Consider the following 26,965-nt stretch of genomic DNA (forward strand, 5'->3'; position numbering starts at 1 on the left):
AATTTCATTCTTGATAGCAACATCTTTGTTCATGAAGAACATGGCTTTTACTACCACTAGTCCACTACTACTATAACACATCTGCTTTGGGAATCCATCATACCTCCTATAACCCTTCTTAGAACTTTGTCTCAAGACTTGGATATCTGAATCACTTCAGAGCAGCAGCAATAACATTTCACCTACTCCACATCACAAAAAGAAAAATGGAAGAAGTAGCTCTTTTCCTACAAACATTCAGCAGTGCGGTGCACCTACAAATTCATACTGAGCAGACACCATACATATGAGAACAAATAACAATCGACTAACTAAAGAATTCTTATCTTTGGAGTGACAAAAAATCCCACTGGATACACATCAGAACTACAGCTTAGCTCCTGTGTGCATTAGTAGCAGTTTCATCTCCATCTAATCGAGTTTCTCAAACCAGTACAAGCTTTTCGGTCAAGAATCAACCAGAAGCATAAGTGTAACCTCAATATCCCAACTGACGAGATGACAGCCCGTTCATCTTATGGTCTTTTACAGGGAAACTTGATCTTCACTAATCGTCGGATTTGATCTTGCTTGTAATGTTCATTGTTTCCGTCAGGAGATGCCTCTCTAGTTGTATGAGTGCGTAAATAGTCAAACTAACATCAATCCCCGGTTAGAATAAAGCACTCCAAACAGCTCCATCTCCTTCACCACATCTCTCATGGACATCCTTTATCTTCTCCACCGATTTGCATATACCGCTGCAACTCCAGTCGAATGATGCAATACATACATTTCCTGCCTGGGCCTTCCACTCGCAGTCTGGAGAAAGGCAAGCAAACAATTATGGAGGTTAAATGTCTCTTGTGTTGTTTCAACTCTTGTATCTTAGGAAGAAACAAACCTGGTGGTGTTCCACAGCACATACTCCTCTCATCAATATGTTCGACTTCCAGTCCGATGAACCATGAGCCTAATGATACATCTTCATTGGCATACTTGTGAAGTATTGGACTGACATCAGTGATTCAATGATTAGAGTGCTACCATATAGAGGCCAAGCAGCTAATGAGATAATTATCCTTACTGGTTGATTGAGATGTAAGTAGCCAGATCTTTTGAGACAGCATATATCTGCCCAGTAGCATGGCGAAAGTACTTGTTTCCTTCTTCTCCAAACTTCCAATATTCAGGTTCATGGTACTTCACATTTCTACAATACATATTCATAAATCAGAGATGCATATTTCTACAATGCTACTTTAAAAAACTTTTTACATTAGGAGGATCACACTCAGTTGAGTGTGGATAAAAGATTATTACTTGTCAGAAAGTACTGGCCCAGACTTCATGCATCCAATGTACGTTCTGGGCTTTGATCTGTGTCGAGCAAGAGTTGTGGCTAGCATACCTGCATTTCAGAAATAGTTTTTTTCATGTATCATTGCCAATGAATACTCTAGAAGGCATCATATTGGATCTTTATTGAGCTTTATTTCACACCTAGATTCAAATGGACATCATCATCCACCTTGACGTAGAACTCAGCATCCCATGTGGCAACTGCAGTGGAAAAGAATATTTTTGTTTTTGCAGAAAGTTCATGGTAACCTTCCACATGTGCCTGCAATACAATCATATCGATTCAGAGAAGAAGTATTATTTGCAAAAAGCATAACAATCAGAGCATGCAAGTTAAAATGCAGGAAAAAAAGGCAAAAGCCTTACCAGCCTGAGAAAGTCATTGTGCTGAGCTTCCTCTGAATCAATAGCCTTATCTAGAATACTGTGAGATGTCGCACTGCAAAAAAAATGGCAATTTTAACTTTTAGCTTTCTAACGACCAGGCACATTTATTTCCTGGACTTACTGTAGTTCAGGTGAAACTGGTTTAAAAAGAGAATACTGTGAAAACATGATGGATCTGAAAAAACTATATGATGTGACATATTTAAGAAGAATGAAATGGACTGTATAGGATATGATTAGCTTGGCATAACAAATAGGAACATATAACACAGTTTGAAAGAAAATTCTGTCACAAATAACCAAGATAAGAATTACTTCATTAAACAAAGATTTACCTACTTCCCTAAAGTTCAGAAGAAATTGGGAACACATGCTAGTAAAATATAGATAATGGTGGTGCATTGGTCTATAATATTAAGAATACCCAGGTTTCTATTGAACAATCCCTCAATGGTGGTGCATTGGTCTATAATATTAAGAATATTAAGTATTCTGCCTTTTCCAAATCTTTCTCTATTTTCTTCTAATTTGTTTCGGTATAGAGTGTATATTTCTAGAATTCAAGTGAAGTTGTCATCTAGGCTTAAAGACAAAATTGCGATCCATGCTCAAGCTGAAGCAATTGGCTGAATAATATTATTCTGCATGTTTCTTTCCAATTCTAGCACTAAAACAATGCATTTCAATTAATTAAATCAAGGTGCTTTATCATGTCTACTGTCCTAAAAAAAGCATTCAGAAAAACCAATGAGTAAAAATTTTCGTTCGTCATATAAATTGATGCATGCTGGAACAGGATTTGAGAACCATCTTAATCATTCTATACAAGTATTCCGATTTTGGCTTTAATAATACAAGTAAAGTATAAATCGTTCCTCCTCCCTTCTAATACATATATTCCTATTTGGCTTCAATAATACAAGTAAAGTATAAATCGTTTCCTCCTCCCTTCTGAGTGACAGCTCAAAAAAATTAGAACCTTTGTTTATCCGTCGATCTATCTTTTAAAACATGCCAAAAATTCCTTCCTTAAATTGTCAGATTGTCAAACTATCAAGAGTTCATTTGTTTAATAAACTAACCATAGTCTAATTTGCATCCCTCAACGGTGTTATGATAGTATAAAAGAACAACTTATCCACTTCTACGAAGATAACACTAACTTTAATCCGTCTAGTGAAAATTATTACCATCTGCAAAAGCTATATCCAGTAGTGCCAGTTGAATTAGTTACAAGGCTTTGACCTGAGTATTAGTTCGAAGAACATGTTTAGATCAGTTCTCATCATGTGGCATGCTCATGCAAACATGAAAATCCAAGCATCTGAAAACAATTACAAAAGCATCAACTAGAAAGCTGAATTTAAAATCTGCATCTGCGGATACCAAGAGAATGGACAAAGGATCTTGACACAATGATTTCACTAGCACAGGCCATACAGCAAAAACAGAATAAGATGCTAGAAGCTCTGTGACTTATTAGCAGCTTTTCCAAAAGCTTAAGAGGAAATAACTGCAGAAATCCTCTTTTACTTGCCTGTGGCCAATCATGAAACGAACAACAATTCCTTTTTCGCGTTCTAGCTGTCGAAGCTTTTCACCTAATCCGACCCAAAAAGAGGAATGTAGAAGATGGTTAATGAAAGATCAGACTACTTCAGACCATAGTAAAAAAAGTTCCCATAGTAGCAACAAAAAAAAACACAAAAATCATTTGAATAGATATACATATATGTAAATATATGTGGAGATTTAGATCCAGTAAAGATTGCACCTTTAGAGAAAGGGTTACTCATGGAAACTACCTTGGGGCATCCATGTCGCTCTGACCGAATCCCTCCTCTTCCTGCTGCTAAATGCGGTGTTGATCCCTATCACCACAAAAGCCTTCTTCCGCGGCCGCCTGGAGGCATCGATCGACGGGGAGCCGTCCTCGCTGATCAGCTCCCGGGCGCTCCGCTTAGCAGCAAGCTCCATCTGCAGCGTGGAGATCGCCTTATCCAAAGATCTGGCATTCCACACATCCTGCAAGCTTTAGTTCTCAAAAGAAACCCAAAGAGGGTTACAGAAAACCATCCAACTCCGAAAAGAATAATCTACTACGCACTGTATGGCTTCATGGGTCCTGGTGACCTCCCCCATCACATCCTTATCGTCCGCATGCTTCTGCAATCAAAATCCGATTTTTCAGCTCCCAACCCCCCTAAATCTAAAATATACCAAAAGGAATGGAACTCGTCCGGATCGAAACAGACTCTTTTGGTGGTACAATCTTCCGAGATGATCTGCAGCTCTTGTTCCGTCTTCCGCCTGCTCGAGACGATAGGGTTGTTGACATCCGGGACCGTCCAAAACCTGCCCACACCAAAGAACACGATCTCGATGAAACCAAAATCAAATTTTTGCCACAAGAGAAGAGCGAAAAGCAGACGAATCTGACAGACTTGTCCGTGAGGAGCATTCCGAGAGCGAAGCTACAGAGGCAGAGAATGACGATCCATCGGAAGGACACTCTCCGATCGCAGCCACCGCTCCGCCCCCTCATCTCACCCTCCTCCCGCTGCTCTTCTTCGGTTCAAAGAGGTCGGTGGAGGAAATGGGGTCCGGGGTATGACGCCGGTGCTTAATCGGAACCTCGTGGATTGATCTCAGGCGACGGCCGGTGGCACAAACCGGGATCCGGAAGGCTTTTGTCGGGGCTTCGTTGGATTCATGTTCATCGATCTCAGGCGTTTCCGACGGGGAGGGGCGAATCGAGCGGACTAAATAGGGACGTGTCCATTCTTTGTCGGAACAGACGACGCCTATCCTACTCGTTCCCACGACTACCCTACCTCTACCCGACTTTCTAATTGGTTGAAAACATAGACCCAGAGGGACCCAGTAAGTAGAGCGAGTAGAAAATAGGGTAGAAACGGAGAACGCAGGAGAATAAGTAAAGAAGATGTGTTTTCTTTATTTGGATCTGGGAATCTAAGCCACGGGGGCTGCTGTTGGCATGGGCGAACGTGCCTTCACGCACACATCAACACCCTCTCATTCCCATTCATGGGGTGGTCAAGCGGAGGACTTCTCCTTCCTCCTTTTCTTCTTCATCATCCTTTGAATTGAATTAAATCGAATTGAAGAGGGTGGGTTGGAACGACCATTGCTTCCTTCATGGAATTCCCCCAACTTTGTTTTGACCGAGGTTGGTGAGACCATTGTGCAAGGGGGAAGCACCGAGGAATGCGCGTTAAGGAGGTACGCGTGAGAAAGAGAGAGAGAGAACATACATACATACAAACATAATCTAAAACACTTCATGTCGCAACTTAACTCACGTGTGGGAACACAACAACCTCTCTCTCTCTCTCTCTCTTATTTCCCTTCTTGTCGTGAGTCAAGTCGTTTCGCAAAATAATATTCAAATTTTGAGTGTTTATATATACATATATATATATATATATGAACGAAAATATATAAAAACTCTATTTGTTTTTGTTATCCTCTTCCTTCCTTTTAACGGTATCTATTAATTCTAAATTTAGTTTAAAGGTTATGTTTCAACTCGAATGATTTTGGGATGTCTCTAATAAATAACAAATGATAAGTTTTTTTTTCTTGTATAAATACTATTTGAATATAAATCTGATGGATCGATCTACTTACTCATATTATTTTTATTTCTATATTGAGAGTTACTTTATGTATTACTTTACGTTTCTTTACGGAGGTTATGGGATGTCCCTAATAATCAACAAATGATAAATATTTTTTTCTTATGTAGATATTATTTCAATAGAAACTTGATGGATCAATCCGCTTACTCATATTGTTTTTATTGCTATATTGAGAGTTACTTCGTATATTGCTCAATCTTAATATTATATATATATATATATATATATATATATATATATATATATATATATATATATATATATATATATATATATATATATATATATATATATATATATATATATATATATATATATATATATATATATATATATATATATATATATATAGTGCTTTGACAAGAAAAAAAAAACATTTTTGCTACATACCTCAACCATGAGCATGTATTTTAGGGGTTATAAAACTCTTTTATTCCCTAAGATTAGGAATGAAAATATTGTTAGGTGTGTCTCAATCGATCAAAATGACAACAACATGTGTCATGAGAAGACATGAAAGCTCTACGTTTTATTGCTTGGATCAGAGATGTGCATCAATCTTCTCCGCAAACCTGAGCTGCCCCACCTCCTTAATAGTTTAATGTTAGGTGGCTGAAACCTACATTTAGATTGAGCCTTATCTCCAAAATTGATTGAAATGTGGGGTGCATTGATGAACATGTGACAACTACAACTCCCCACTAATCATTGAGCAAAAGAACTTGAGCTGATTTGGAGTAGAGGAACTCATCCTACTCAAGTTCTTCTCTCAATCATAATTCATTCTACTAAAGGCAAGTGTAAGATGATAAGAGAATTATTTATTTAAATCCAAATGTATTTTTACTTTTGTTTGCTTCTTTAAGTTCCAATTTTTTAAGAAATTATTAACAGTTGATTTTAACTTAGTTGGAAGAGTCACATTTGGTTTCCATATTCATGGACTTAAAATTAAGTTCACTATGTCATTGTAATTAACACTAATTAACCATCATTAATTAACTATTAGTTGAAACTCTAACTTTTACTAATATCTGTAAAATAAAAGTTAGCCTCTATATTTAGATATAAGGTTACATACATTATCTCTCGTCTCTCTTGTATCGATTAAAACTTCGTATATTTCACTTTGCATATCCTTTTTTTTTTTTTTTTTTAGATGCTATATATATATTTTTTATATTTCTTAAACTAAAACAATCTAGTTTTGAATATATGCCAATAAAATCACATTCCAAAAAATTGTCCAAAAAATTCATATGAATTATATGTTAAAAATTCATATATAATATCAAATTACTCCTTTTAGAAAACAAAAACCAATTAAATCAAATTCCTCATTCTAACTGTTTGACCCATTAATTATTTTTGTGTGCTGCCTAACCTTTCCAACATTTAGATCAGATGTCTAAATAAGTTGATATTGCTTATAACTTACTTAGCTTTTAGTGGCTTAACTACAAGTTTAATATCCTGGTATAATGTTATTAAGCTAATCGATATTGTTAATGCAATAAATGACCATTAAGCTCATGCTTATAACTGCCAAAATGGTGAACCCTTACAACATTAGAGAAAGAAGAGAGAGAGAGAGAGATTGAAATGAACGAAAGTGAAAACTATGATCTACTACTTATATTGTTTTCTACATATTCTCTTTATTTTTGTTCATTTCTACATTTCAATTTCCTATTACATCAAGAAAAGAATATATCACATTTGGATGTTCTAAGAGACATTAATGCTGGTTGTTAAGTTTCCTTAACGAGGATGTAAAATATCAAAAGTTATTCTGACTTCATCAATGTAATTTTTTTTTTCTCGTAACACATTAATGCTTGATTTCTTAAATTGCCCTCTTAATGAAGAATTAAAAATGTCATTTTCTCATCCTATTTCCAATATTAGTGAATGAGTGAGTGATGTTCCATCAAAAGCAAAGACAAATATACAATTACAACTCAGATAAAATATAAATCTAAAGACATTGATTTTCCAACATAAAAGCTGCAAAAAAAAGTATTTATCTTTTTCTCTGTCTGATATTTATTTTACTACACAACTATCGGTAAATGCTGAGACCATCTTTTTTTTTTGTTATCATTAATATATATATATATATATATATATATATATATATATATATATATATATATATATATATATATAATCGATCCTAAAGAGTTAGAATTTACTATTTTGTTGTTATTATTATTGTATCATCTTTTTTTTTTTACCTTCTCTTATGGCCTAACATCTTTAACTCTTTGGAGTTTGATTCACATTTTCTGTTTATTGAATTTCTTGAATTCACTCTATAATGAAAAAACATTTTACTATTATTAGAATTTTAACATTCTTTTACTAAAAAAAACATTTTTTTGCCTTTTTTCGTATTTTAAAATATTATATATGGAAGCAATTGTCCAACCGCTTGACCTACCTATAAACAGATAAGACAGCAGAGACTCGACCACAAATATGTGCCATTGTTACATGATTCCACCCTTCTGATGGACCACATTACAAACTTCAAGCCGTGATGCAGAAGAAGATCATGATCCCATCCTTTTAATGGACCACATTACAAACTTCAAGCTGTGATGAAGAAGATCAGACAACGGGAATGAAGCATAAATCTGACACAATGGTGATGAAGATGGTGACAAAACCATTACTTAGAATGCACAGTACAGCCTAAACAGGGACAGAAGAGACTGGCACTACTCGACAGAAAGTTTCTGTATGTGTCTGTCTGCAGACTCATCATTCCTTGAAATAGCAGCAGACAGGCAGACGAGGGTATGACGCTGCAGTTCAGATTCTTCAGCCTCGTTCATCCTATGCTTGAGAATGAGCAGATCGAGAGGCTTCCATGACCAGAAATGGGCGAGGTAGATCGACTCAGTCACTGATTTGGAAAGCTTCAATGGCTAACTTGGTGTTCTCCAACCTCGAATTACTCGTTCTTGACCGATATGGAGCAGACATACACCTAAGATATCAGATGCACAGGAAATTTAACGTTCAGAAAGCAGTAATCAGCCAAAAACAAGCAAGTCCATACACCAATATCTTTCGAGTAAAAGAATTATGTTGAACTACAAAGAACAAGGACAGCAGAACAAAAGTTCATCAAGACAAATAGCTGCAGTATCAGAATGCACTGTTCATTATATTATCATGATGCTGACCAGGGAAAGGTGCTATTTAGTTTTCCACTAGTAGCTGAAAAAGACCAATCACACCAATTTCCTTGAGTCAACAACAAGTGGATGACAACGAAATAACGATAAACCCACAGAAATTAATCAAGTTACCACAAGCATGAATGGGGGCAATCAGTCTGTTTCAGCCAGCAAGATATGGCAAAATCCAGGGTTGTATTATGAAAGCACAGTTAAACAGTAGTGGTGAATTACTGCTTAGGTTGTATGGCAAGAATATGACACCAATAATACCACCAAATTAGTAGTGAACATTAGCTGCAGAAGCCAAGAACCCAAGTAAGCCAAATTAACTCTAATTGAAGCAAGAAAAAAACAGTAAACGCATGACATAAAAGGTTGTGGCAAACCACTGGATTTACAGTTCATGCATGAACCATGCATGCATGATGGAGGATCATGCATGAACTAACTCAGATATTACCTACAACAAAGCTTGCCAAAGTGAAAGGACAGTCTAGTTCATGACAGATCCACCAATACAGAATCACGAAATCATCAATACATAGCCCTCCTCCCGTACAAGACGGAAGATATTTTCCATGATATAAATCATTTAGGTCGCAGAGGAAAAGCTTACAGTGGCACTAAGACTTGCTCTCCATAAATTGAAATTTTCGTAGTTACAATATAATACTCTTGAGTTCCATATCAATATCAGAATGCCAGGCAGAGTCCGACCTGCACAAAACACCTAACCAAAGATACATTGACAGAAAGGAAAAGGAAAAAACTGAATGGCTGGACTACATAACAAGTTGAGGATGAATTTTGATTGAACAGAAACCAATGGCATCTACAATCAGAATCAGTATATCAATACCACAGCAAACCACTTTGTCAATAGTGCCCCTGATGTGATTAAAGAAATGATATTGCACTTTTGCACAAGCTAAATGATACTCAATATATCAAAGAACAAGGAAAAAACTTGAAAAGTGAAATGAGCACAGAACTTACCTCACTCAACTGTTCCAAAGACTAATTCCCAACACACATGTTCACCGAACACTTGATGAAATTCAGAATTAATAGTCACAAATTCAGGAGGCACCAATAGATAAAGCTCATTGCTAGAAATTCACTGAAGATTCTTTTGACCTGGAACCTGCAATAGTGTGGAACAGAGACAAAAACGCAGCATATAAAAAAGAGGAAGATTGTAACTCCAGAAAATAGTAATAATCACAACAGCAAGACAACAGAACCTTCCTATGAGGGTAGAACAAAAACAACTGATAGCCAACCAATTGAAGTACTGCAACAGGCATATGAAGTTAACTTAACAGTGCACACCTAAGCACATGATAACAAATAATTGCTAGCTTTGCTTACATTTTCCCGATGGTTGATTCTTGCATCATGTGAAAGTATGATGACAGTGTATTTTCTACAATTAACAATTGCTGATCTGATGTTTGACCATCCTATTTCTCTTTCCTGCAATGTCTGAATGATGACACAAATAAGAGACCCTGGAAAAAAGTACACTGGTCCTAAGAAATATTGAGATGCCAAGAATGTACAAATAATTTTACAAAACCTGTAACCTAAATGATCCTATACCCACATATACAGATGCATTAAAGAGCCAAGCTTCCATCATGGCCATTAAGTGGGTAGCTAATGGCAAGCAGCCAGCTGGCAGTCAACAAACAGTAACAGCCACATCATACATTTTTGGAAACTCACTCCAACACTTCATACATTTGATCTTCAATAGATATACATCAAAATTTTCTTGAGGCTGCATCTCCGTGTACAAATACATCGGCAATCCCTCCCTATTTTTGCAACATCAGCACCAGCCTTGCTGTTTTGCAACATCAGCACATCAACCGAGCTGCATCCTCCTTTAAAATTGTACACTGGACCACTCTGGCCCCCACGAGTGAAAAAGAAAGAACCAACTCACTCCTCTTTGCACCTATCCACCAGGCTCTTGTAGCTCATGAGACTCCAAATCCTGTTCAAGTGGCAGTTCTTTGGAAAGAGATCCAACTGGAACATAAAAATATCCTTTAGGAAGACGCTGATTCTGCATAGATGCTTGGTCTGAAGTCATGACGAGTTCCTTCTGGAAAGTCTCTGTCTGCAACAAAACAAAAGCATAGTTACAAAAAAACTAGAATTATACCCAAAACTGGTTAAAGTAAATCAAAGTATACATTTGACACCTTTTTTGCCTTAGGTCTATTTTCTCCATCTGCTGATTTCCAAAAAGCATTAGATGCTGATTTTTGTGGAAGTTGCTTACCAGCAAAAGATGCCCTATCGGCTAATTTTCGTTTGAATGATAGTTGTGATGAGGAGCTGTCATCAGTGTTTCTATCAAAGTTCTTATTATGCAAGGAACACCTAATTGTGTGTTCCCTGGAAACAGTACTGTCTACAGTGATCTCATCTGATCTCTGGATTGTTCCACTGTAGGACCTATTATTTATTGAAGTTGTAGCAGATTCCGAACTGGCCCCAGATTGGAAGGAACTCCTTACAAGCACTGAGTACGCAGCACAATCCCTCCTTGAAGCAAGTATGTCATGTGAACAACGAACCAAGTCTTTCTGTCAAAATTCAACTAGTTAATAAACCATGTGCACGTCAAAAAAAAAAACTACAACCAATGCTGATGTGAACTTGAAAAATTAAAAAGATTAATTCAAGCAACTTAAACCTAGTTGAATCCTTAAACAACATATAATTTGGAATGATGTGGTATCAGCTGTCTATTGAATACTGAATGCATATGAGGAACCTTATTTTGGGCATGTAAATAATTTGTATCTTTTCTGGTCCTTGCGTATGATTTTTGAGTAATAATCTAATGCTAATCCAGCAATTAAAAGCTTAGTTATCGATTTGCAGTTATATACAAGCATAACATGGTTTAAAATATAGAAAGTAAAATAATACATGTACACAAAGAAACAATAAAGTATATTAAAGAAAACGAGAGAATTATTGGTTGCAGGCAGTGGTGTTTAAGATGTGGTTGCCCGTGGGACTAAGTACCCATAAAAAAAGTTGCACTTGGTCTTAGAATTGGATACTTAGCATCCAGGAGTCCACCAACAATGAAAAAAACAAAACTTATGATGAGAGATGAAAATTTAAAATGACAGATGAAAACATTTGGCGTGTGCGAGTGGCATTAGGCATCTTATATATTTACGCATGTACTGACTACCACTTGGACAATTTAGCACACATTTTAGATGAGGTTTAATTTAAAATTCAAGTTAGATGCTGAAATTGATAAAGTCTCAGAGGTTTGCTACATAATAGCCCCTGGTATCATAGATCCCTTTGTTGAGGGCATCTTCAAGTATCCAGGTATCTAGTAAGAGGGAATTAGATAAATTTGAAGTGCCCAGGTGATAGTGCATAAAAAAGGTACACTGGCCCCATTTATGGATGTTATGCTAATGTTATGCCAAGTTTTCTAAACTGAAAACAAATATTTTAACTTTATTCTGTTTAGATTAGAAAAATTGGAGAGAACAAATAGGGAAAAGATGGAGAAATTCTATTTTTTCTACAAAATTTACAAATATTTTAATAAAAAATCAAGAGAAGTAGAACGAAGCCCCCTTCTCCATGCCATTTTTTTCCTTACTCAGCGAGAGGAGAAAACAGAAGAGAAGAGAAAGAGTTCAACTGACACTTCTTTTCTCATTATCCACCATTACAAACAGTGTTAATGTGTCCCACATTGACCCTGTTGCAAAATGCTTGATACCAAACATTCAGCATAGCACTTCCACGGCTGAGTGGTAGTAAACTGACCATCCTGATGGAAGGTAGAATCCTAGACAGGATGAGCATAAAACTGAGGATGACCTCAAACCATATTAAGACAAGGCACATCTTACATGATCATTTTGCTGGAAGAGAGCAGTGCTGTACCTTATTTTCCAACTAGATCACATGCAAATCAAATCTCTAATTTTGATTTGGCCCAAACATGGATCAAGGTTCAGTATGTTGTGTGGTATGGGTATATGGAGACATGGGACAATAAATTTCTTTATATGCAGTACAAGAAGAGTAGTTTATAGTTGCTACTCCATGTCAGGATTCGCCTGGTTGCTATACACACACACAACATATATATATATATATATATGTGTGTGTGTGTGTGTCTGTGGAAAGTGCATTATAACCAAACGAACTTCGCTACTGCAAAAAATATATTTTAAGAAATTTTATTTTTCATCTAATTCTTGTCTTTTTTTACTATTTTAAATCCTCTCACTTTCTGGAGATATTTTCCTTTCTTCTAATTTATTTCTTTCTGCTTCTTCCCTAAACTTCCTTCTCTTTTCTTCTGTACTCTTCACCTATATTCAATTTCTGTCACTCACAGAATCTAGTGCCTAAGAATCACAAGATTCTGATCCCCCCATCTGTCTCACCATGCCACAATTGTTCTTTGGAGCCACAATCAGGAACGTCATGCCACAAATGCTGCATGGCAAGTGGCGAGCATGAAGTGACACACAATGCATGGCTCATAAAGCTGAGTGCACTTGCATCTTCTTGCTTCTCTCCTCCTCCCTCTTGGCTGGAAAAAGGTGTCTTATGATAATATGGGATGAAAAAGTCCCATCAACCAGTATGCATGACACAAGACATCGTTCAAGGGAGTTAGAGACCTTGGTAAGTATGGTCCTAATTAGCCTAATCTAACTGACTAACCAATACATAATGTACAAAGGCCTTTTCTGATGTCGCCTTGGAAATATTACAAGTATACTTGTCATGTGATCGACACTAATGGCAAACACTGTCTAAGGCTGCTTCAGCGAGTTGACCTTTTCATATTCTAGTTTTACTAAAATATAGAATTTAGAAAATCATGATGTGCTAAGCATCAAATATTATCGTATAAAATTGATAAATAGAAACATCTACAGTTATTAACAACCAAGACATGCCTGAAATAGAAGAGATAGGAGTAGCATCTGCAAAGTAGAGAACATCAATTAACCTAGGCTCAAGGCTACGCCCGAATACAAGATACTAGTTATCACCAGGTCTGGCCGTATGGGATAGATTGCAATTAGAAGTTTGTTTTTTGTACCACTTCAAAGAAAGAATATAGAGGAAGTTATCAGTTCAGAGATACTAAGACTGACAAAAGAAAGGCAATTTTGCCTATAGCTATCTAAAGCATATAGTGTTATGCGTCACTGTATGGGCCTGGATAAGGGACACGCCACTTCATTCATAGTTCCTCGGAAGTTATTTACCATTGTGATAAATATTAATAACTTTTTTGCCAAGGCCAGATGTTTTGGCCTGAAGAGTTAATTCATTATGCATTCAACTAGTTCCAAAATAACGGTTGTAGAAGACCAGAAAGCTATAATGCATTACTTCACATAGATCTTAGAAATATCTGAAAAGTAACAGAAATAACTGAACACAGTCGAGATAGGCTGTCTTTAGAATAACAGATAAGCAAAAACAAGAAAAGATATAAACAAAAGAGAAGTCAGCAAAAGATGGTGACCTTTAACTTTTCTCTTTTGATACTTCGTTCACAAAGAAGACGTAATTTTTCCAATTCAACCTGTAGTAAAACCTCAATTAGAATATCCACTCAGTTTATCTCACATATACAACTAAATGCCACACAAAATAATAATAAAAAAGAAGATGAACATGTTTATATATTTTGAAGAATCTTCAGATTACAGATATCTTCTGAGTTCTCCACCAACTTTGATAATTCCATTACAAGGCATATAATAACCAGTAGATACAATTTCACTTTAAAAGAACAAAATTTACAAAACGAGTCCATCTGCAAATTCTTTATTGCAATTTAATATCCTCGAGACAACAAAAAGAAATTGTTCCTTAATCTTCCACTTCTCAAGACTTTTCCTTTCATATATTAAACTTATCTTGAGACACTTATTAATGCAATTTATCTCTTCCTTGAAGAATATCAAAAGCACAAACAAAAAATTATTCAAGACGGCTGACATAAACAATACCTTTTCGATCAAATATCTCTTCCAAAACAGGATATGAATAGGTCTACACTTTATGTAGGCTTATGAACTGAAAATAACAATTATATAAAAATCTTGAACACTTTCAGTTCTCGTGATATTCAAAAGGATCTTAAAAGGAATAATGAAAAGCTACTTCATCGCCCACAAAAGCAACACCATACACAACAGTGTTATGCAAGGACATGCTCTATACCATCACTTCAAACTATAGGCATTTGTTATATCACTAACAAGCTCTAAAAGACAAAAGGAAATACAAAATTAAAAAAAAAAAAAAGAACTACATTATGCATGTTGTGTTGGTTATATCCTTTAAAATTGCACATTGTTGATAATGACCTTGAGATCTTGTAGACAGATATGTCAAACAACACAGAATTAGTTGGATAACAATTGAAACTTCAAAGCAATTAAAATAAATGACAAGTTTATACACTTGGCTACATGCATATAGTGTACAATTCGCTGACTTGTCCGATTACACAACACTTTATGCTACTGGCCTATCAAGCATGATGATAAGTGAGACATGAATTTCAACAAAACAGACACCACTGGCATCGATAGACTAGATTATTTCACAACTTCTTTTCATTATAGTTTAAAAGTTGAATCAAGATTGCAAACTCCATCACTTTGTTCATCGATACAACTTTCAACATATTTGTGCTGGTTTCTAGATTATACAAAAAAGTCCTCATGAAAAGATCTCGATATAACAGAAACAGAAGGATTTTACTTCAGTGCAAAAACCAAGAATAAGTGCAGCACTTTGTGATATGAATCAAACGCCATAAAACATAGCAGCACAACTCTCCAATAACCCTAAAATAACTGATTCAAGATACAGCACATTCTCACCCGTATTTGTTTTAAGCTATTAATGTCTTCAGAACCACATTGCTGGTTGTCAGCCTGCCAATTAGATCAGAAGTCAGAAGACTCAGAAATCTAGTTAAACACTATGTATGGGGGTAAATGAGCTTGCAAATGATAAAAGTCTCGAATAGAGAGAAATTAATATATTGAAAGAGACTTAGATCTGCCTTCCATTTCTCCTAAGAATATTAAGGTACTTTCCTCTCTTTCCTTTTGATTTTCTTTTAATCTCTTTATTTTTGACACTGTTGTTCACACTGGAATATAAGCTGCTGAATGTTGTTTGCTTTTTCTTGAACAAATATTTAATCATTAGAAGATCGGATGAAGAACGCATTTGTCCGTTCAAGCTATACAAAAATTAGGGGATATACAATATGAATAATGTCATTACCTCCCTCTGCCCTATGCTATGCTTGCCACAATAAGCCTTATGTTGTATGTTGTCATCAGTGACCTTGGCATTCATGTAAAATCCAGCACTAGTAGCACAAGAAGGATGGAAAGTAACTTTACAGTGTCCATAGCTGCACTGCATCAGGAACAGAATAAATAGTCAAGACACAAATTTGATATCTGATTTGTAACATGCTCCATCATATTAAAAAAGAGAGCAGACCTTCAGGCATGCACCAACATTGTGATAGCAGATACAACAAGTGTCCTTTTCCTTGGAAATGGTATCCTGTAAAGAATAAATGATAACATATTCCACATTTACACTTGTTACATGCAACAGTGAGCACAACGAAACAATTGATGCAACACAGGATTTGTTTGTGTACATTCCCTTTGGTGCATAATAGAAAATAGATGTAATGAGCAAGAACATACAAATAATAAACTATAGAATAACAAATTACCATTCCTTCTACCAGATTCTCTTGCCCTCTTCTGAAACTTGACTCCAACAACCACTAAAATGAAACAATTTCTTATATAAGGAAATACTGATGGACTAAGAGATTCACAAATTTATTAGAAAATCACCATAAAAGGTTATTACCTCTGCACAGAGGGCATGAACCCACTGTCCATCTGCTGACTTTCTCAAAGCACCAGTTACACCACCACATAAGCCACACTGAGCTACAACAGCAGATGTGCCCTTGCCGTCTATTTGACTTTTAGGGCTAGTAGATGGCAGTGACATGTCCTCGCATAGCTCACATTTCCATGATCCAATTGGACTTTTAAGCCTACGGTAACAGTCTAAGTGAACTGCAACCTGCAAGGTATATTGGCCTTAATATCAATATTCCAAGAAATCACAAAGATGAACATATCAATTACCTTGCACCTCGAACAGACAAAGACCCGGTTCAATATTGTCTCAGTTCGCATGCAAATCTCACAGGACAGGGCATTGTCTTTTAAAAACTCTGGCATCTGGAAAGCCATGGAATGCTTGGCTGATGATAATTTACCAAAGGTTGACCTAAAAGCCTCAGTTGTTTGAGGAACCAATGGGGGGTGTAACCCAGCTATACCAGTCGCAGCATTTATTTTTATGGGAGTCTATTAGCAAAGAAAATAAAATAATTAAAGAAATCAGATCATTTGTGTGAACATATATTCACCAACAAGAAAGGTAAATCTTTCACCTCCTGGGTACCCAAGACAGTCTCATCATTTGAATCTTTCCTTAATGAAGAGTTTCTTGATGAAACTGCAGCTGCAGCAGTAACCGCAGCAAGTACAGCCTGAGCTTCTTTATGCTTTCTCTCTTTCCTTCCTCGCTTCTTTGCTTCTCTAATTTCACGAAGAAATTGATTGACAAGGATTAGGTCCCATTTGCGTTTATTTAATGCATTTAGCTCATGAGCAAGATTCTCAACAATCTTCAACAACAAATCTTCTGCACAGTGAAAAAAAAGAATAATTTAATGATTATATGTAAAGATAACAAATAAAACAAATCACAGATACTACTTGAACAGTTACTGAAATAGAGCTAAACAATTTTCCAAATACAAATTTTTTAATTTGTATTTATGCTAATAAAACACAATATATGTTGTACCAATATATCACATTTTCACATACGCAGCTTCAGGTAGGATAATACAAACAAAATGGTAAAACTATAGATTATAAGATGCTCTACCACAATTATGCTTGATCAAAACAGCATTATCAAGTAGCCTAGCTTGTAAGTAAATTATTTCTCCCTCCACTTCATCTTCAGGGGAAAGGTCCAAGACACCGACGCTTTTAGCTTTAGAAAGCTGATCAAGCTCTTTTGCACCATCCGATGCATAGCTTGCAGCACAAAGCAATCCTTGTTGGACACAGGAAGAACACAAAGACTTGGCTGCATATGTAGACAAAACATAATTTTTCTTGTCAACTAAGATGAGCAATTATCAAACAAAAGATTATGACTTAACGAACATGCAAACTTAATCATGCCTTGGATGTAGAGACTCCTTATGGGGACTTACCATTAGAGAATGGATCTGTAGGCTTGTTCTTTAAGAGTTCAGAATTCTGCATGTGCAACAACTTTTTCTTGATCAATGGATGAACAACAAAAACAGAACCAGATCCACCATTTCTGCATAACCAGAAAGTCAAATATATAAAAATATATAAAGCAATTATCTTCCTAGTGGCACCATGATGATCAATAAGATTGACCCTTTCAAGAGCTACATTGGAGAAATATTCAAGAAAGAGTAATAGAAACTTACTCAAGATAAGATTTAGTACAAAGCACCACATCAACTTCACCATCATAGTAATTAGAATAACCACTCTGCATGGTATTTTGAGTCGTGGTATTAGTATCAACAGCTTGGTTTCCCTCATAATGCAAAAAAGACACTTTCTCCTCAATATCATTTGCCATGTCATCTGCATCAGATAAATCGCCGTTTACTATCTCAGTGAGCTTCCTATCCATAAATATACAGTAAAAATCATATTACTGCCATATCAAAATTTAGCTATAAGCCGATAGAAATTTAGCTCTTTCTACTTATAAAGATGTCTTAACCAAGCAGAATGTATTATTATGCATTAGTTTGTAAGATGTATTTGGATCAATACAATGCTGCTTTAACATTTCCAATACAAGCTTAGACCTGACACTTGCTACTGATGGATCTGCATGAGCCCTCAGCATCAGCTGTAGCAAAATGTTTATGCCACAGAAGAAATATATGTGATAAATTATATGCACTACTGATGTATTTCCATATTTATTTTTTGTTACTCAATCTTCCTTATTGATAAAATATATGATTGCTAGGCTACCTCCTTTCTAAATTCCTCAATCAAGAAAATTTTCCTTGTTAAAATGACATGTTCAATTAAATCCAAGACTTCCTTTTTCTTCAGAGTCCTCGAACAATCTAAGATTTGTCTCCTTTTAGCTGGCTTTCTCTTTCTTTGTCCTTAGACAACATTGATAACTAATGTTTGATTATGGAATGTATTGGCATTTAGCAACTTACAATATTAATAAAATACCCCTAAGCTAATAAAATTCATTAAAATGATAAATGTATTAAAATTGTCTCACATCAACACCTGTATAACTTTAATATTTTCTGCTTGTTCTAAATCTTGCATCATATCTCGGTCTTCTCCATTCCTCTCTTAGTCGCTTTTCTTTTTGTCACACAACCTTTCTCTTATTTCATCTTCTAAATGAGATAAGCTGACAGGGCTCCTGTCTTTGCCTAAAAAGGAGAGCTATCTACTTATTGCTGCAAAATGCAAAGTCTATTACTAAGGAAGAGGAAAACACAAAAGCCACCAACATTTTTAAAGATGCTAGTTTTTAATTCCAACAATAGTGTCACAATCTCCAGGTAGCATTTTCTTTTCTAAAACAAGAAAATGAGAATTCTTTCTTATTTGCAATAAACTAAAAAGTGCATCAATTTTCAAACAACATCATCATCATGACTGCACAGGATAATACATATGCCTTATTTCCAACAATCAAGATAATGTGAATGGAGACACTAAGTGACAAATGAATGGATACAAATAAAGAGATATAACAATGTATAGACACAACATACTTTTCTGCCCTTGATTTGGATCTGAAGGGACAGAATCTTCAGCTTTAGATGTGTCTTCCAGAGTCTGTTGAAATTAGTGTTGCGTACATAAGAAAAATATTTTAAATCAAGTTATAAAAAAGTCAATTCAGAATGAGCAATTAAGTTGTTATCAGAAAAAAGAAAAGCCAAATTAGTTTTACACCAAAAAGAAGTTCAGATAATAATTTGCAAAGTCAAAACAGTGGCAAAAAAAATGAAGCTATAAATATCATCTCAGCATACTTTGCCACAGTATTACTTTATCTAATAATTCTTACTTATAAGCATTTTATGAACTAAAGATACATCTTGACAACAAAACAACATCACTGTACTTGCATTATACTGCATGGTTATCTTATACACTCTTGTTCAAAGCAGGGGCAAGTAACCATAGGGTTACACAAGCCAAGGGCTGCACAGCACTGCCATGCTGTGCACTAACACGTGATGCGATCCAAGTTCCCAAAAAACCTGAGGCACATGACTGCACATAATTGGCACAGGACCCATCCCATGCCAATCAGCAACCAGTATACCATGCCTGATACATTGAGAATCAAGTGTAGCATTAGATATCTTATCTGTAACTGTAGAATTAACATTCATAAAGATTAGCTTATAACAGTATGTGTCTCATCAATGAACAAAATTGCATTATATGTCCTACCACTCAAAGGAGAAACACCTACTTATCATTTCTGGAAATCAAAATCAGGAATGATGTGCAGGAGAATATGCTCTCATTCAAGAGAAAGGACGTTAATCAAACATGCAGGACTAAAATATCACAATCTACCGGGATGTGTGGTAGCAGATCCAGCAACATGAATGGATAATTTTTGGAGATAATTCATAAGCTTGAATACGCTATCTCTTACAATTACCCACATATCTAAACCTCCAGTTTATCAGTTATCCATGACAATGTGTACCTACTCAAGATGGGTCCCTGTGAAGAGCTTCGACGATGGGATCACTGACCCATTGATTTTGCTGAGCTTAACAAAAGCTTAAACCTAATCCAAAATATTTATAAGCCAAGTTAGCAACAGTACAGTTAAATCCAAGTCTTGGCTCACTTCCAATATAGGACTAAACCTGGACGTTACAATCTCCCCCATCTAAGAGTTTAATATCCTTGTCAATGACCTAATATAGCTCATAATCAAACCTTACCAAACATGAGGCCTAACCCAGAGATGGCATCACGTCATAATGTGCTATCTAGCCTCATTTACGGGTAATCCTTTGCTACTAGAGTTCCTTACCATATCCAATACTAGGTCGGCTCTAAGAACAATTGATCCAAACCAACCTAATGGGATAACTGACTTATTAACTTACAAAGTTTGGACTACTAACCTAAAATACTTCAGTCAATCTCACAGTAGTACTACCCTTAGGCACTAATAATTCAATCTAAGTGTTTGTCCTCATTCAATATGGGATTAATATAATTTGGTCTGATTTAAGCATAAAAAAGGATTGGGCTTTGAAATTTTTCATATTATGGTTTATAATTACAGCTAGCTTTCTTGTTTATTAAAACCAAATCAGAACTGTAAACCTTAAAAAATATTGCCAAGTAGATTTGACTACTCAACCAATTTCCTGAGTCTCCAAATCTCTAACTCTGTTATGTATTCTCCTATAGATGGTCGACATCCACCTCTCTCTACTTTCATATGATTAGTCATGCCCATACACAAGAGGCACAGAGTTGCATGGGCATAAGCTAGATATGGTGAAAAGTATAACTTTTCTTCAGTCATCTTCTTTTGCCCAATGCTACCCTTTTACCCAATCTATTTGTTGCCTCTCAAGCCTTGCTCTTTTGCCCCCTCACTGCAGCATCGCCAGTCAAACACCGTGAAGCCCCTTGCTCCAGCTAGAGGTGTCAATTATGCCCGTGGGGACCTGGGGGTTGGGGCAGGAACGGGGTTTTTTTTATTACCCACGCAGATATGGGGCGAGGATGGTAAAGAACTCCCACTCTGTCCCTGTATGGCTGTACCCATCTCCGCCCCATCAATATGTGAGCCTAAATGTTAGGCCCGAATGCCTGGCCTGTTTGATTTAAATCAAACTGGGTTGAGCCTTGGTTGAGTCGATCGTGAGTCAACTACAAACTATTTGGTTTGATTGAACTAGATGAAACAATATTAACATCCCCCCGCGCCGCGACCTGCAAGTCGGAGGAATGAATTCAACAGTCAACAATAATTATTATTTGTAAATTTTGATTTTGTTAATTAATTTTGATAATAGTTTTATTTTAAAAAAAATAGAATGGATTAATTAAGAGAATATGGAAAACCTGTGGATTCCCCGCCCCTAATGGGGATTCCCGGTTCTCGTCCCCGACCCGTATAAATGGGTAATGGGGCAGGGATGGAGGATGAGACAGGGACGGGGATGGGGGAAGCACTCCCCACCCACCCCAATGACATCCCTAGCACCAGCCTACTTGCTGCCACCGACCCTATCTTCCTTCTCCTTAAGACTAACCTCCAACTCAATTAAGAAAAGATATTAAAATCTTTACCTTTTTCAGTGTACTATTTGTTTTAAAAATCACTTGCCAGCTCACAATCAGCTCTAAAGTTGTAACTGGTTGATGGTGTGCATCATACACAGACATACAACAAGGTCAGAAGTCATTCTAAACTGTAACCCATGTAAAACCTTTCTAAACGTTGGTCCATGTAAACTGTGTGTGGTCATCAGAAATTCAAGCCGACCTATCACTCTCTTTCTAGCAAATAACTAGGTTTTCTCTCTAGGTAAATGAATGGGCAGAATGATTATGTTAGAATGACAGTGTTGGAAAATGTTGATTAACTGACGAAGCATTATCTGTGTCACAGTTGAGTCATTATCTTACAATCTCACTCACCTAACTCATCAAGCACAACGGCACCATCCCTTACTAACCTTCATTAACCAGATTAATTTCAAATCCAAACTGCCTCCCTTTGTGCCTCTCCATATGTAATACGATCTACAATGCATTTCCATCTCCAATTCCTTGCCAAAGGCAGACTATAGTTACACAGTGAATTAAAACCCACAAGTAATGGTTACCTAAACTAAAACCACAGAGAAAGTTAACTTGGATTTAATGTCTGAAGCAATGAGTGCAACTGGTTATGGCTCTTCTATTTCGGCAATAATTTGAATAGCATACAAGCCTTATTCAAAACTGCAGCATACTGTAAAATCACTGTTTGTGTTGGATCTAGGCCCTTGAAAACTGAACCAAACCTGAACAACACTTTGAAGGCAAATTATTCAAGGAAATTTTTAAAATGCATTACACAATAGTAAATAGTTAATATGAAGCAAAGCTAAGATGGATATGGAAGAATTGCAAACAAACATTCCAGAATTTGCACACTTTTCTAAAGTAAAATCAACACCAAGCTAATCCTTAAGAACAAATGCAACATGTTTTTGAACTTGTGAATTAGAGTTTTTACCATCACCACAGGCTTTTGGTCATTTGACAATCCAATAAGGAGACTAGAACATATCCTCTCATTAATATTTCCTTTCATATCTTCGCTTATGACAACTTGAATGTCGTCAATCTCATCAACTATTTTCCCATTACCATTTTCCAAAACAGAAGCCAGTCCAGATGAACGTAATGCTTTGTTATTTTTCAATATCATGATGTTGCTTTTTGTTCTTCTCCGTGGTGGCAACAACTTAACAAGAACAGCATCCGATACTTCAACACCTGTGACATCACCACCTGGATTATTTCCTGGATCTTCTATTTTAGCATCATTTAGTCCATCAAACTTTGTGACTCTATAATCTGATGATATCACAGGACCATTCCTAACTTTTGATGGTTGCAAAGTTGGTGTAAGTACAGAACTCTGAAGCCACTTGATGATTTTCAACCTTAACCCAGGTGAAAAGGACGTTGTTTCTCCCTGTCAAATTTGTAAAATATTTAAAACTAAAAAAAGACATAAGGAAGTGAACAAATATGCATTTCACACATACGATAAGAGCCGCTTGTAAGGAGTCCAATGAGATGCCCATCTCTGATGCAACATCATCGGCATTAATTTTACCTTGATCAATTAGCTGCACAAAGAAAATCTTTAATATATTTATGTGGCAGCATTCCACCGAAATTGCATCCTTGTAAAACATAAAAGTAGAAACTCTTAAGTTTCCCAGACAAAAACCTTTCTCAGAATTGCAGAGACATCATAGGTACTTCTTTTAATATTTTTGTTATCAACAGCTCCATCAGTATCCATCTCCGCAATTGTACCTGCTTGACCACTGTTGGAATCAAGCCTATCAACTAAGGCATCCTGCTCATCAGGCTTCATTTGGAGTATCTTTTCTGAGTTCAAATTTGCAATTTCATTTTGCATCATGATTTGATCTCTTTTATTGGGAGTAAGCTGTAACATTGGTAACTTTTTAGTAGGTAGAACAGCAGATGAAAGCTTTGGTACCAATTTCTTATCATCAATAGCCAATAGAAGATTGTTTGTGTCCTTAACACCACCCATATCTTGAAAAGTCGAATGCTTTGAACAAAAAGCTCGCAACTCAACCTACATAAGTATCAGGTAAGAAAAGGTTAGCTTTGACATGCCATAAGATGCAATGTCCAGAGATAATATAGTAGGGAAGGAAACAATGAAGAATTACATTAGTGCATCCGAACTTTCCCCATATCTCCATCTGATGATTTGACTCCCTTGCACACAAAGGATGAAAAGATGTTCTGCATGTCCCTGAAACATCCCAACTGGACCAGATATCATAACTGGAAAACTGTAGAACTGAAAACCAAGTAAACTTATTAAGAAGTGAGTACATTAATAATTTCAACATCAATCATCACTGGCCCACATATAAAAGTATTCATTCTGTCCAGTTTCCCAATGTTATGGTTCAAGAAGCTGCATGTGAGCTGTCATAAAACCACCTTGCATAAACCTATGTGAACATTGTTATTTATTAGGAATGCACATGAGGTCACATATACAGGCCACATTAATTCATTATGTGGCTAAACAAGCAGTTTCTGCAACAACATAGATCATTATGTCGCTTTCTCCTTCCCATTAAGCAATTTCATAACTAATCTACAACAATTGGTTTCTAAGCTGTGGTACATCCACATGACAATTGACAAAACTTTGTTAATATCTAAAACCTTCATAACATTAAGTTACTTCATAAAACCCTCAAGTGTCTTGTCATAATTAAATAGCTTGAGTTGGTCTATGTCCTGTTTATTGTTTTAAATTACATCATATTCTTTTGGCACTCATTGATGTAAATTGTTTCAATATTCTACTGGGTACTAAGTATCTGGCTGTATACTTATTATGCACTATGAAGCACTTGATTGACTATATATCATGGCCACTTCAAGAACATTGATCTTATCACTTCATAAACGATACTTTGATAAGAAATAAGTAAATTTACATGGCACTAATGGTAGTAACAAACAATACCACCCACATAATCAGAACAAAAAGGAAAGCTCACAGAAAATGATACCTGATTTACCACCCACATAATCAGACAAAAACCACAGAGAAATTTGACACTAAAAGGTGTACTAGAATTAAAAGGAAGATTAAAAAAAAATATAGAAGGAAGACTTACCATGGCTGCATCTTATGCATAGACCATGCTTCACCTTACACACATTACATACTAACTTCCTGCGTTTATCTTGTATCCCTCCCATGTTCATAACCAGTTCCATTGCCCAAGTGTCTTTCACATATACGTCCGGTGTCCATAGGCTGCAAAACAAGTGCACAAACTTCGCAGCACCATCACTCGGGCTAAGGGAAGGATCCATTGTCACTGTTTTCAGTGCTCCACCATCTTTAGGACAAAGCAAGCATGGCCTTGAACTGAGGTCATCACCGTCTCTCTTTGAAACTATTCCAGCTGTCTCCAAATGCTTACACCAAGCACACAGCCAAACCCCCTCTGGAACCTCATGCACTCCATAACATCTCTGGTGCACCACAACTTTGCAAGAATGGCAACGAAGAAACTTATTTTTCTTCACTCCATTCTCTATGGAGCAACAGAAATCACAGAGATTAACTCCTGTGTGTGAATGAGGAAGCAGTAACAGCCTATCCAAGCCAGCATCTCCATCCAAGAGCTTCCGTTTCTTATCGGCGCGCTCAGCCAAGAGAACCAATCGTTTCTTCGACCCCAAAAGCCAATGCAAAGACAGATTATCATCATCTCCTACTGTTTGCATCGGCATTGCATCACCAACAGAAGTCACAATCTCATCTATTTCCATGGGAGGAAGTTCCTCAGTTGCCTGAACTTTCTCCACCTCCTCAATTTGCTGCTCCAAAATCACCTCCTCCTTCTTGGACAATGTAATGGAACTCAATTCAGCTGCACAAGTATCCGCCTTACTATCTTTCTTGTCATCCTCCACCCCATTATCAAACACCGGCATGGTGAAGCACGAATCCAGCAAGCCGGGACACAATGGGAGTTTCGGCGCCAACAAATCGATATCAGACAGAGTAACCGGTCGGAAGAACTCCTCAGTCACATCCCAAACAGTCGGAGGCGTCCCGTGCCCCGAGGGCTTCTCGGCGGCCTCTCCGTGGGACTTCTTGTGCTTCCTGTGGCTGTCCGGACCCCGCAGGAGGAAGGACGCCAAGCCCGAGGGGAGCGTCGGGACCCGGGGAGCGGACTCCTCGGGGTCGAACGGGGAGGAGACCGAGAGCGCCTTCCGGGCCTGCGCGAAGAGATTCACGCCGGGCACCGCCGCCTCCGCAGGAACATCAACGGAGCCTCTACCCATCATCGTAAGCCCGGGCCACCGCGCGGCGCTCAAGGCCGGGGGCCGACGAAGCGACGGCAGCTGGACATCGAGGGAACCCTAAATCGGGAAGGGAGAGGCCCAGTCGCCGGGAATCGGGGACGGGTGGGGGAAGCTAGGGTTAGGGTTTCTTGCTCGGGTATCGTTTATCGTATTCGTTCTCTTTTTCGCGTCTGTTGCGGAGCCGAAGGGAAAGAAGATGAGGGAAGTCTTTTGGCACTTTGCGTTGGCTCTCTCATCGTTTACTTGTCTTGAGATTGGGTTTAGCGAAATGTTAGTTGTGGCTCGTGCCACCTTCACGTTCTCGATGTTGTTTAATACAAAGGGCCAAAAAAACGAGAGCGGCCGCATCCGACGACCTCAACGATGGGCATTCGGCACCACCGCAAGGCTAATAAATTAAGCTGTGTTGATAAGAGTGCAAACCGATGCAATATTCCCCTGCCAAGCAACGGAAGATTCCCACCCTCTCTTTCATGGGTTGGGCGTGATGGGCTGTTGTTCTTGGCCCCGCCCAAAAGTCCCAAAT

At 37.1% G+C, this 26,965-nt stretch overlaps 2 protein-coding genes and 1 long non-coding RNA gene across 6 annotated transcripts; all 3 read right to left on the reverse strand.

The window, feature by feature from the left end:
* Window positions 1–207: 207 nt before the first annotated feature.
* Window positions 208–4,469, reverse strand: LOC135645853 (beta-1,3-galactosyltransferase 7-like). Its single transcript, XM_065164686.1, has 11 exons — window positions 4,173–4,469; window positions 3,984–4,083; window positions 3,836–3,894; window positions 3,534–3,736; window positions 3,266–3,329; window positions 1,708–1,780; window positions 1,483–1,603; window positions 1,303–1,390; window positions 1,067–1,192; window positions 884–993; window positions 208–801 (listed from the first exon to the last, which is right to left on the reverse strand). Exons 1-11 carry the CDS (start codon window positions 4,271–4,273, stop codon window positions 653–655), a joined length of 1,194 nt encoding a protein of 397 aa, XP_065020758.1. The 5' UTR covers window positions 4,274–4,469; the 3' UTR covers window positions 208–652.
* A 3,776-nt stretch (window positions 4,470–8,245) lies between these two features.
* LOC135645855 (uncharacterized) lies at window positions 8,246–9,717 on the reverse strand. Its single transcript, XR_010498898.1, has 3 exons — window positions 9,578–9,717; window positions 9,198–9,298; window positions 8,246–8,385 (listed from the first exon to the last, which is right to left on the reverse strand). It is a non-coding gene; the product is annotated as an uncharacterized LOC135645855 (long non-coding RNA).
* Window positions 9,718–10,317: 600 nt separating this feature from the next.
* Window positions 10,318–26,665, reverse strand: LOC135645852 (uncharacterized). Of its 4 annotated transcripts, none has more exons than XM_065164684.1 (19): window positions 25,236–26,665; window positions 24,264–24,349; window positions 23,786–24,166; window positions 23,598–23,681; window positions 23,060–23,524; window positions 19,557–19,620; window positions 18,216–18,378; window positions 17,967–18,079; window positions 17,630–17,836; window positions 17,127–17,377; window positions 16,816–17,040; window positions 16,529–16,750; window positions 16,386–16,439; window positions 16,142–16,207; window positions 15,917–16,054; window positions 15,505–15,558; window positions 14,133–14,192; window positions 10,795–11,181; window positions 10,318–10,709 (listed from the first exon to the last, which is right to left on the reverse strand). In XM_065164684.1, the coding sequence occupies exons 1-19, from the start codon at window positions 26,419–26,421 to the stop codon at window positions 10,545–10,547; spliced, it is 4,371 nt and encodes a 1,456-aa protein (XP_065020756.1). In that variant the 5' UTR covers window positions 26,422–26,665; the 3' UTR covers window positions 10,318–10,544. The 4 variants fall into 4 exon arrangements, 3 of the variants coding, with proteins under 3 accessions (XP_065020756.1, XP_065020757.1, XP_065020755.1); XM_065164685.1 differs by having other exon boundaries at window positions 10,875–11,181; window positions 17,127–17,380; XM_065164683.1 differs by having other exon boundaries at window positions 17,127–17,380.
* Window positions 26,666–26,965: the final 300 nt, after the last annotated feature.

Source organism: Musa acuminata, chromosome BXJ3-8 (assembly GCF_036884655.1).
Source record: "Musa acuminata AAA Group cultivar baxijiao chromosome BXJ3-8, Cavendish_Baxijiao_AAA, whole genome shotgun sequence".
Lineage (NCBI taxonomy): Eukaryota > Viridiplantae > Streptophyta > Magnoliopsida > Zingiberales > Musaceae > Musa > Musa acuminata.

Excerpts from the sequence above, each read along its gene's own strand:
- LOC135645853 (XM_065164686.1), bottom strand. The coding sequence starts at position 4,273 with ATGAGGGGGCGGAGCGGTGGCTGCGATCGGAGAGTGTCCTTCCGATGG. Across the intron at positions 3,895-3,983 it reads AAGATTGTACCACCAAAAGA|AAGCATGCGGACGATAAGGA; the intron begins GTCTGTTTCGAT and ends TTTTGATTGCAG. Across the intron at positions 1,781-3,265 it reads CGTTTCATGATTGGCCACAG|TGCGACATCTCACAGTATTC; the intron begins GCAAGTAAAAGA and ends TTTTTTTTGCAG.
- LOC135645852 (XM_065164683.1), bottom strand. The coding sequence starts at position 26,421 with ATGATGGGTAGAGGCTCCGTTGATGTTCCTGCGGAGGCGGCGGTGCCC. Across the intron at positions 24,167-24,263 it reads GAAAGTTCGGATGCACTAAT|GTTGAGTTGCGAGCTTTTTG; the intron begins GTAATTCTTCAT and ends ATACTTATGTAG. Across the intron at positions 10,710-10,794 it reads ATAGACCTAAGGCAAAAAAG|ACAGAGACTTTCCAGAAGGA; the intron begins GTGTCAAATGTA and ends GTTTTGTTGCAG.